Genomic DNA, 11,359 nt, shown 5'->3' on the forward strand with positions numbered 1-11,359 from the left:
AAAAAATAGAAAGCCATTAGAATATCCCGTGGAAATACGCATTTACGGATAAGATTGGAACAAAGAGAATTTGTAAAGATCGATCATTTCAAATGTCTAGGAAGTATTTTGACGAGAGACGCTTATTCACCAAAGAATTGCCGTACCCAAAGAGGTATTCAACAAGAAAACCTCTAACTAGCAGGCTTAATATTGGACTAAGGAAGAAACTGGCCAGTACTATATATGACCTATTGGACTGTACGATTCGGAAACTTAGACATCACAGAAGTTAGAGAAGAAATATTTAGACTTCGAAACGTGGTGTTGGAGGAAGAGGGAAGAGATAAAATGAACGGAGAAAGTAACAAACAAAGATGTTTTAAAATGGGTAGGAGAAAAGGTCTTCGGGGTACTTGCATTTTCTTGGGCCTAGTGGCAGAGAATCATCCTGTATTTGATTGTATTTTAGTTCTATCCTGTTTTCAGTATGGATCTCTTTCATATATGTTATTAATCAAATGCAAGGAACGATAAAGAAAAGAATAAACAAAGCATATTGTAAGTGAATCGAAAAGTAAATAGTAATTCAGCATTCCATAGGGTAAAATTGTTTTTTTGTGTTTCAGAAACTATGATGAATATACGAGGATAAATTAAAAATTATCCGCAATGTAGGTAGAACTTTTTTAACATTGTTCATGCTTACCTCTGGCCTCGTTTATTTTATTGTTATGCTGTTATGGTCATACTACAGGATGTCTATCGGTCACGAATGTCACGAAAAAGTCACGAAATCAGAAAACGGTCATGAAAGTCATGAAAAAGTCACGAAATTTAGCTTTTGGGTCACGATTTTTTTTAAACTGTACAAATGTAAGTACAAATTGGAAAATTTTGTTCTGTGAAACGTCAAAATTCACCACCAAAAATTTCAATGGCTGGCTTTAGACGCTACCAAATCGCAAGCAAAGTACGTTTCTATCGCATGGATGAAAATTCGGCCGCAAATTCGCTCTTGAAAATGTTAGAAATTTTATGATTTGGTAAAGAAAAGGTCACGAAAATGTCACGAAATTTCATTTTGGAATTTTAGTAGACACCCTGTACTATGAAGGTTTGTTCCTAATTCCTCCATTTGCCTTCCTTTTGTTGCAGATAGATCATGGCCGCTTCATTAGAAGTTTGGACCACAGAGTAACAACGAGTAGTGATCCAGTTTTTATGGTCTGAAGGTGTATCAGGGACCGCAGTACTCAAAGACTTTTGGCACAATACGGGAACAATGTCTTTTCGCAACGGAGTGTCTACGACTGGATTGAAAAATTCGAAATTGGTCGCACAAGTGTTAACGCATGGAGAAGGAACCAAATGACCATGTACGGCCACAAATGATAACATTGAGCGCGCATGTGACATAATTCTGTTAGACAGATGAGTGACTATTGAAGAAGTGGCATATCGTCTGGAACTTAGTCATGGTTCCTGATACATCGTCCGACCATAAAAGCCGGATCACTGCTCGTTGTTCCTCTTTTCCTGGAAACTTCTAATGGAGCGGCCATGATCTACCTGCAACTAAAGGGAGACATATGGAGGAATTAGAATCACATTTTCATAGCATGACCACAACAGCATAACAATAAAATAAACAAGGACAGAGGTCACGTTAAACAATGTAAGAAAAGTCATAGCTACATTGTGGATAATTTTCGACTTACCCTGGTATGTAGAAAGTAAATCTTATTACACCTGAAGAAACAAAAACCCAATGATGAGCGCTAGTTCAATTTAGTGAGAATTGTAAATTTTAAATTATCACGTTTAATTAATAAATTATTTCACAGTTACTTACAAAAACATAAGCGACATTTGTTTTCAGTAGTCACCTCTGTACTCCCTAAGGACAAATATTTGTAAATAACAATCGGCGACATGTTTCTAAGACTGATCCGTCTTCTGGCAACAACAGATAGCGAAATTTACACATTCCGTTTTCTTCTCTTATTTTAGATTCATTGAAAATAGTTAGAAGTGTTCTGTGTTTTTATCCAATGTAATTAAATGAACATTACACAGATAATTATACGCCTAACTCTGATTGGAATAGGTGTGCGATTTGTGTTACATAGACAAAAAATCACATCTGGAAGGTGATATTCATCGTAGTTCATAATGCAGTTTTCAAGGCAAGAGTTGATGCTCCAGATGCTTTTTATTGTCTCCTGAGTGATTTGCTGTATCTCTGAGTTTGAAAAACTCCATTATTGATGATGAACACCACCTTCCGGATGTGATTTTTTTTTTTTTTTTTTTCGTACGTTACACAAATGTCATTTCTTCCATATCTATTCAAACCTTAAGTGGTAAAGTTTGTTATAATATTATCTGCGTAATGTTCATTTAAAAATGAGCGCACTTCACTATGTCATCCTGTATATACCCGTAATAGAAAAAACTAAAAAGAAAATTGACGTAAAGAAATGTGTAGAACAGATTTACAGGTTCGATGCGTTCCCTTCTAGCCAGCGTATAAACACAAATGTATTATCTTTAGGCGCACCGCTATAAATAACAAATTATTGTGCTTAAGCTAGTTAGTTAAGTTGATGTGTGGCTGATGTTCTGTATGTCCACATATTTAAAGAAAGATGTTTTGCAGTTCATTTAATCTCGCAATTGTTTATTTTCTAATACTGCCCAACTTTGTTATGGTAACTTTAAATATATGAATATATAGCAACATAGCTAGTGACTTCTTTTTAATCAGTAGGTTTTATATATGATTGGCAGATTTTGCTGTGTTGAAATGTGTTATGTGTTATTCATTGAGGTGCACCTAAAAGTTATGTACTTACTTTTTCTTTCTTTCTGTCTTTTTTCCTTTTCTTTCCTCTTCTTTCTTTTTTCTTCTTTTTTCTTCTTTTTCTTTTTTCTTTTTTCTCTTTCATTTCTTTTTCTTTCTTTTTTCTTTCTTTCTTTCTAAGTTTGATAGAAAATTACACCCTTTTAAGGATTTTCAGTGTATCTAAAATGCGAAACAAAATAGGAACATGTAAAATCCACAATATCTTGCTACCAGGAGGAGACTGTTTAGTCTGTCACAAATTTTTGCAATCAAGGAACATGGAGGTGAAGTTTGAAGATATTTTGTATTGATACATTTGAAATCTGACTCTTTAAAATGTGGTGCGATTTTAAAAGAGCATCCTATATTATGTATGTAAAGTCTTTCGAGTGTTTTGAGATCCATATGCAGAAAGTAAGTTCATATTAAAAAAATAAATTTCAAAAACTTAGAATAATTTTATTTATTTATTTTTGTTTATTTTAGGTGATTTTAGGCTGTATGCACAGAGAAAACCAGAATATGCAAGAATATTTAGAATAAAAGAATCCGAGAAGAAGAAGAAACCCACGCAAGTGAATTGTATTGAACGTGAGAAGGCTAAATCAGAGTAAAAAGAAATGTGTGTATATATAAAAGTAGTACTCAGAATTTTAAGTTAAACATATAGGAAAGACATAAAATACACATACACTTTCATAAATACATACACCACATCCACAGAGTACACATGTCTGAAAAATAATTCCTGTTGAAAATTCGGGTGAGTGTTTTTGAAGAATGCGCTGGTATATCACCAAGTTGCGTTTGTGTGTATGAGTGAAGCGAGAAAATTATATGAATGGAGAAACTCTTTTAAGTTTATTTAATAAGAAATGTAATAGTATTCAAGGCAAAGGATAATACATTTCATCTGTTAAAAACAATGCAGATAATATAAATAAATAATATCTTTCGCAAAGTATTATTTAAAAACTTAAGCAGCGGTGGGAGAAAGATATTTGTATTAGAAATAGACGTGTATGTACATAGTTACATGAATTTTAATTTATTTGCAAGCGAAATTGCGGTTTCTGTATATATAAGAGTTTTTCTTTGTTTTTTAGTTTCATCTGTATCAAATTTTGCAGAAAGTATGCGTTAGTCTGTGCATTGGCTTGTGACAATTGTAAAGGCTCATTTCTTTGATAAATATTTTTTGATGAAGATACTAAATAGGAAGTGCCAAGCTTTAAGTAACAACTTTATATTACCGTGTGAAGATTTTATTAGGATGATATTGTTATCTTCCACTTAGTGAGACTGATGATAAAATGTATAGCGCGAGATCGTATTTTGAGAATATTGCGGTGCTACGATTTCTTCATTTGTTCTTAGCAGCTGTTTAAGCAAGTGTTTCTAGATATGTAAATCTGTGAAGCATTGAGAAAAAACAATCCAGTCTCTTCCAGCTTAAATTAAGATAAATACTTTGCTAGTATGATATAGCAGATCATATTCCTTAAACGTGCAGTATTGTTTAAAACATAAATGAAAGCATGTATGTATAAAAAGTGGGGAAAACTCATTTAAGACATGATGAAAAAGATTGAATAATGTGCCACCAATAAATATGGGATAAAACCGTTCAGCAGTTTCCAGGATATAGGACAAAACAAGATTAGCCATTTCACCGTGTCTCTAATACGTGGTAATCGGATATACCTAAACTTAGAACACGCAGAAGCAAATTATATCGCGTGACTGTAACTCGAATTTCCAGTTTCATTTCTTACATTCAATAAATGTGCAAGGACTACTAAGAAATGCTAATCAGTTTAAGGTCCAATTCCAGCGCAAGTAAGGTTGATATCAGTTTATTTCAAGCCTTCTCCCATTTCACCAAATCATACTAATAGGATTTTAAAAACAGTATTATTATTATTATTATTCAACTTGTTACTTTTATAATTCACACACATATATATAGGGTGTTTCAAAAACACTGACAACGTTTGGGAGGTAATTCGTGACACAAAGATAAGACGAAAAATATAGACCAACCTGGGTGCACAAATGCTTCCTTTCGGAGTTATAGGCTGCCGCAAACACGAGAAAATGAAGTTTAAAGGTCCATAGCTCAAATACTATGAAACCTACCGTAGTCGGGTCAAGACTTCACTTAGGAACTAGGATGTGCCCTATCTAAATATCCAGGTTTCAGAATCCTGCGGTACTTCCTCAACAATTTTTATAGAGGTAGTTGGTGAGTACGTCAAATTATATGCTCCTTGCCAAACTGCTTCCATAAAAATTGTTGCGTGAGTACCTGAGGATTCTGAAATATATATTTTTGTATAGCGCACATACTAGTTCCTAAGTGTAATCTTGACCTGACTACAGTGGGTCCCATAGTTTTGGAGCTATGGCCCTTTAAAGTTTATTTTTTCATGTTTTTGGTAGCCTATAACTTTTGAAAGAAAGCATTTATGCACACAGGTTGGTCTATACTTTTTTTTATCTTATCTTGGTGACACGAATCACCTTCCAAACGTTACTGGTGTTGCTTTGAAACACCCTATAATACTGATAGATATTTTGTCCAAGTTTACTTGATTAGACAGAGTTGGTTGTACTTGATCAAGAGGCAAATGAAATAGTCTGGACGAGCTTCTCTACTATTTTGTCCTAAATGTAGGGCTCCCAAACGTCCCGGTTTAGCCATGACAGTCTTGGATTTACATCGTCTATTCCCTCCGGAATTGTTCGCTGTTTTAGTTTCCCTCCAAAACATAATATATCATTCATGTGATATTAAAAGAGAAAATCCTGCTTTCATTAGTCGTCGATACGAGAATTTACTCTGTTACTCACTTTTAGTGAGTGATCTTTAATTCTCGTGGTTAAGCAAGTGCATAGTTATGAATATATTGTAAAGTTTTATAGGTGTCGCGGTATTTTAGCGTAGAAATATGGGAACCCTACCTAAGTGTTAAAAACTGTTTAACTATTTTGTCCCATGTTGACATATACATGTTTTCTGTCAATTAGCCAATTAATCTCTAAGGAAGCAATCCAATATTAAACATCCCCCTCGTTTGTAATTTACTTTTTTAGAAGTTGTTGGTTTTCTATAAAATAAAAAGAGCCTTTGCCATTGCATGGAAGCTACACAATAGAAATATACATGCTTTTGTAGGTTAGGTATAGTGTGCATTTGGGATAAGCAACCTTTTTCTTGTTGCTGATAATTTGGTTGAAGCAGAAATTCGTGTGTCATTGTTTTTGAAGGAATTATGTTCTCTTTGTCCTGACACTATCCTGATTGTATGCCAGTATAATTGTGTGGTGTACAATTGTGAAGAAGCTGATTAGAGAAATATTTCAATTAATTGTGAGTCAAAGAATAAAGACTTTCAAGATGTACTTTGAGAGCATTCCAAGAAAAATGTAAATGATTTGCAGTTTTACATACTATTTTCATGGGCACTTGATTTTTTTTTTTTACTATTTTTTATGTGTATATGTGTGTGTGTGTGCGTAATGTTTCATATTTGTTAAGGTATATTGTTTGAAGCACATATATATGTTTCGTTCCAAATTTTAATTTTAAAAAATGAATGAATTTCGGCCTTCGAGTGAAAGAAATAATAAATTTGTTATATGCTTCAGTGCCAAATATTACATTGATTACCATACTTGTTACCATTATGTATAAAGTTATTTTTATAGGTGTGAAGCTGCATCTCAATTATTTATTTAGAAGCATGTTGAAAAACCAAAGTATTTTGAGTTCGGAAAGACGAATTATAAGTTCGTTTGATAGACGTAATTTTATAATTCCAGTATGTTTTATTAGAAGTATAAATGTTCTGTGTTCTTAAAGGAGCAAATTTAAACAGACCGACTGCGGTAGAAAGCTCTTTTTTGTAGGAGTTATCTTTACATTTTTGAATGTGTAATATAGAGCATATGGACATAAACAGTTCTATAATAAACTTTCTGTATGAGAAGAGAAACAGTAAGAGTATCCACATCATAGAGTACATTTGTGACAAAGAAACAGAGCGCTTCTGTAATTCCAGTTTCTGTAATGTGTTGTACTATTTGCAGTTTCTTAATTTAACTGAGCAGAGCTGTAACAGAGTTAATCTTGTGATGACAAGAATATAACAGTAAGTAAAGTAAATGAATAATCACACTTTCGTTATGCTTATTTTAGTTTGTTCCCGTAGTCTGCTTAATGTTACCTCCGTGATTGTATATTGCTCCATCAATGTAGTGGTTAGAATTGTTCAATGTAAGTTCCTTATTTTGTCAGAATGGAGGCTGTTTGTCATGCCATGTTGATTTTATTAAATTTTGTATTATTTGCGCTTCTCAGATTAGCAGTATTTCAATTGGTTTGACACAGTTTTCCATTCTTCCCTATTCTAAACCAGACTCTTCATTTCCGTATTATTTTTTTCTCCTACATCTTGTATTATTTGCTTCATATATATTTCAATTACAGCCCTCTTTGAGATATTTTCTCTTGTACCACTTTCCCCATAGCTAATAGATGATTCTTTCATGTCTGAATCTCTTTAATTATCTTACCTCTTTTTTCGATATATTCTTCAGTATACCTCTCTTTTCTCCTACCTTCCCGGCGGGAGCTCATGTGGTTCGGATTCCACGTTAATCAGTAGGCCCACATCTCATATAGCCTCGCTGCTGAACGGGACGCTAAACTAAAATCAACTTTTCTCCTACCGTTTCCAATACTCTTTCATTTTACACTTTATTCACATGTTCTAAGTTTTAATATCCTTCTACAGCACCACTGTCGAATGGCTTCTATCCTCATGTTTTCCTCTTCTAGAGTTCATGTCTCACATCCAAATTCCACATCCCATGTATATGCTTTCATCGGCCTTTCCTTAAGTTGTCTGTCAATGTTTCAGACTAGTCATCATCATCATCATCATCATCATGGGTATTCTGTCATTATTGGCAAGTCACTTGCCGCAGCTGAAAAGCTTCCATGCTTCACGATCTTCCACTAACCTCTTCGTCTTCACGTATGATCTTTCTGTTTTGATATCGGGGCTGGCACATCCCTTTTGATACAGTTCCTTCTTAGGCAATGTCCCAGCCAGTTTCTCTTCTTCTTCTTAATGATATCTGAAATTATTATTTTCTCCCCCACCATTTCTAAGATCGTCTCATCCTTTTTCCGCACGACCAAGCTAATTCTCTCCATTCTTCTCCACACTCACATTTCGAAAACTTCCAGTCGTTTTTTAAAATCATTTTTGCGTAATGTCCATGTTTCTGACCCATACAATACAATACTCCAAACGAAGCATTTTGAGTCTTTTTCTCAACCCTTTATTCAAGGTCCCACAAAATAGTCTTTTCTTCCTAAGGCTAATTTCGCCATTCCTATCCTTGATTTTATTTCAAGTTCACACTTCATATCAACATTACTAATACTATCCAGGTATCGAAAGCTAGTCACCTGTTCTACTTTTTCCCTCCTACTTCTGTATTTGACACCGACCCCTTCGTTCCAATCACCATGGCTTTTGTCTTTCCTTCTTCATATCACTATTAAACTATTCTTAGAGCAAAAAATATTCGTAATTTTTAATAATCTAGTAACTGTAAATTAATATTTATGTACAGTTTACTTCTTCAACTTATTTCTTAATTTAAGAATTTGACTTTATGGATCTGTTTAACTTCAATTCTCGTGTATGTCTTCTCTGTAAACCTACTACGTACGGATGAAATAAAGTTTTCCAGTAGCTTATCGCTTGCGTTCCAGTTTTCGTGCGTGTGTTCGGAGCTTTTCGCATAAAAAAAAAAAAAGAACAAACCGTGGTTTAAATCCCACTCAGTAAATGTTGGTCTTTTGTGGCCACGAATTTGCAGAGAAACATAAAGCAGAAATTAGGAAATAACGCCAGTTCTTAAAACAAAGCTCTCGAATCATTACATTTATATGTATTGTCGATCCATTTCAGTAGATTATTCCAACAGATATACCTACATTGTGAGTTTTGCTTTTTTGCTTTAGAAATTAGTGTAAGATTATAACCTTCCAAAAATATATGTTAAATTCTTAAAAAATAAAATGCAGAAAGAAATTTAAAAAAAAAGAACAGTAGGTATTGATTGTGTATTAAGTTATTCCTTTTCCAATAGTGTTCTTGTATCTATACTTATGAGCGACGTTAATACTTTATATCGGATTAGAAAACAAGTTAATATCTAGGCCTAAATTAGTTCGTATCAATGTCTCCACTAATGAATGATAAAAGTCAGTAGCATAAAATTACTTAATTTTTTATTGATTTTGTTTGTACTGTAGTATATTTGAACAAATAATTCAAATTGTGTGCTTTCATTATACATTTTAAATGTTTTGATTTAGACAGGTTAGAATTTAAGTAAAATGCTTTTAAATGTTGAATAATTAGGTTACTAAAGTCTTCTAGGAGGAGAGCAGCTTAATTTAGAAATTTATTCAATTGATTCTGTTTCTCTGTTAAATTAACAATATTTATACTACTACTACTACTACTACTACTACGAGGAGAGTCAAAAAGTAAGTTTCCCTAGGCGACTGTGAACAGAAGTGGGGACGGAAGACCAAAAATTGTATATGACATTAAAGTTCAGACGTACCTTTATTTTTCCACGTAAGTACCACGTACATTGAGACAATTGTCATACCGGTCTATAAGCTTCAAAAACCCTTCCAGGAAAAATATCAGGGCTGTATATACGGAAGAAGCGCCGAACAGCTTCTGTGGCTTCAGCATTGCTTCCAAAGCAACCTCCTGGGGTCGCGGTGGTTCAGTGGTAGAGCGTTCACCTCTGATGCATGAGGTCCTTGGTTCGATCCCAGCTTGCGCCAAGTGAACTTTGTGGTGGACAGTCACCTTGTGTCTGGGTTTTCTCGGGGTTCTCCCAGTTTCTTCATTCCACCTTTTCATTCGTTTCTCAATATCACCGTCTCCTTTAGCCTAACCGGGATAACCGTCGGACGTAAAATTTAGATTTCATTTCCAAAGCGACTTCCACAAGGCGGTTATGGATTTCTGCTCCCTAATACGCCACGTGCCTATTCATAGCTGACAATTGCTCGCACTTCCTCCTTTGACCAGGACGTCAAAACGCGCCTTCTCGCCATAGCGACCAGGCTCAGACTGAAAGACTCGTCTCCACTTTGCGCAGGCGCTACGACGGCGCCATCTGCAGGATCGCGGGCGAACGATGCCACTTTGAGTGTGTTGCGCGTGCAGCCACTGTGTTGTTTTCCCCATTGCTGTTCGGTTTCGTGGGTAAATGAGAGGGGAAAACTTATTTTCGGACTCCCCCTCGTATGTTTAAATAATTTCAATTGTAAATTATAGTAACGTTAATAATGTAGAGAACATGATTTATCCTTATGCACTTCGAGACACAGTATAAGAAATTTGAATTACAGAAGTGATTTTTAAACAAGTTTTGTAGAAAATAATCCAGTGTGTATATGTCCAGGTATAAAGTGTAACTTTCTATCTACATTAATTATATACTACTGTAAATCTTAATAGCAATTTTCTCTTGAATAGAATACTAAATTTATATTCTTTAACTGAGAGGCAACAATGTAAAGAATTACTAGTATCAGGTTAGGACTTGAGTCTTACCTGCTCCAGTATTATGATCCTTCTCTGTATAAATTCGTCAAAATTGTATGTGAAAAGACGTAAGTTAAAAGAAAGCTATTTGATCTGAATGTGTATTTTCATTATTCCCTTTTTTAACTTTTAGAATACAAATACAGTAAAACTTGTCAACTTGGCCACCTCTCTTAGTTGGCCATCTGCTCATCTTGGCCTGTTTCGTCGTGAATCTGCATTTTCCCATAGGACATTCGTTACTTATTACTCTGTAAGTTGGCCGCATTGAAGCAGTGTTTACTCTGTGATGATAGATTTACCTGCATATCTTGGCACGCAAAATACCGTTTTCTTAATTTGCTCAACTCTTTCGCATTCCCATATGAGAGGCAGATGTTCTGTATTTGGAACCGGAGACAAAGAAACATGGATTTCCACGATTTGTTCTTGAGGCCAATAGTCAGAACACCACCCTGATAAAGGGATGGTGAAGAAAGATGTGAATAAGAAAAAGCACGTCCAGGAATTCAGGAAATGGTTGTACGTATTTGTTTACCGTGTCTGTTTTGGTAAAACCATGAGCTTTAGTAATCCCGGAAAATTCTCAAGGTTAAAGCTAACCATCTCAATTGTCAACTATTGGCACCTGACGGCTTGTCGAAAGATAGCAAAGGTTTTGAGATATGAATTCCGTTAAGATTTTCTCAAAACATCTTTTACTCCAAGGGAAACACTGGTAGCTCATTAGCAAGAAGTAGACGATACAATACAAAAACTACAAAATTAGAATGTGCATATGTGTCAATAAAAGAAATACATTTACAATGAACCACGATAGAATACGTAATTTTTTCCAGTACTGTATATTGTTATGATCACTCTATATACGTTATTT

General features: G+C 34.5%; 1 protein-coding gene across 2 annotated transcripts in view; it reads left to right on the forward strand.

Annotated features, from left to right (window-relative positions):
- LPCAT (lysophosphatidylcholine acyltransferase) overlaps positions 1–10,580 on the forward strand; it is a 343,891-nt gene extending 333,311 nt beyond the window's left edge. For both annotated transcript variants that reach the window (XM_081745922.1, XM_081745921.1), the window contains exon 11: positions 3,314–10,580. In XM_081745922.1, the coding sequence (XP_081602048.1) occupies positions 3,314–3,441 (128 nt within the window). In that variant the 3' untranslated portion in view covers positions 3,442–10,580. The remainder of the gene's footprint in view (positions 1–3,313) is intronic.
- The last annotated feature ends 779 nt before the right edge of the window (positions 10,581–11,359 follow it).

The sequence above is a fragment of the Thermobia domestica genome, chromosome 18 (assembly GCF_964235325.1).
Source record: "Thermobia domestica chromosome 18, izTheDome1.hap1.1, whole genome shotgun sequence".
Taxonomy (NCBI): Eukaryota; Metazoa; Arthropoda; class Insecta; order Zygentoma; family Lepismatidae; genus Thermobia; species Thermobia domestica.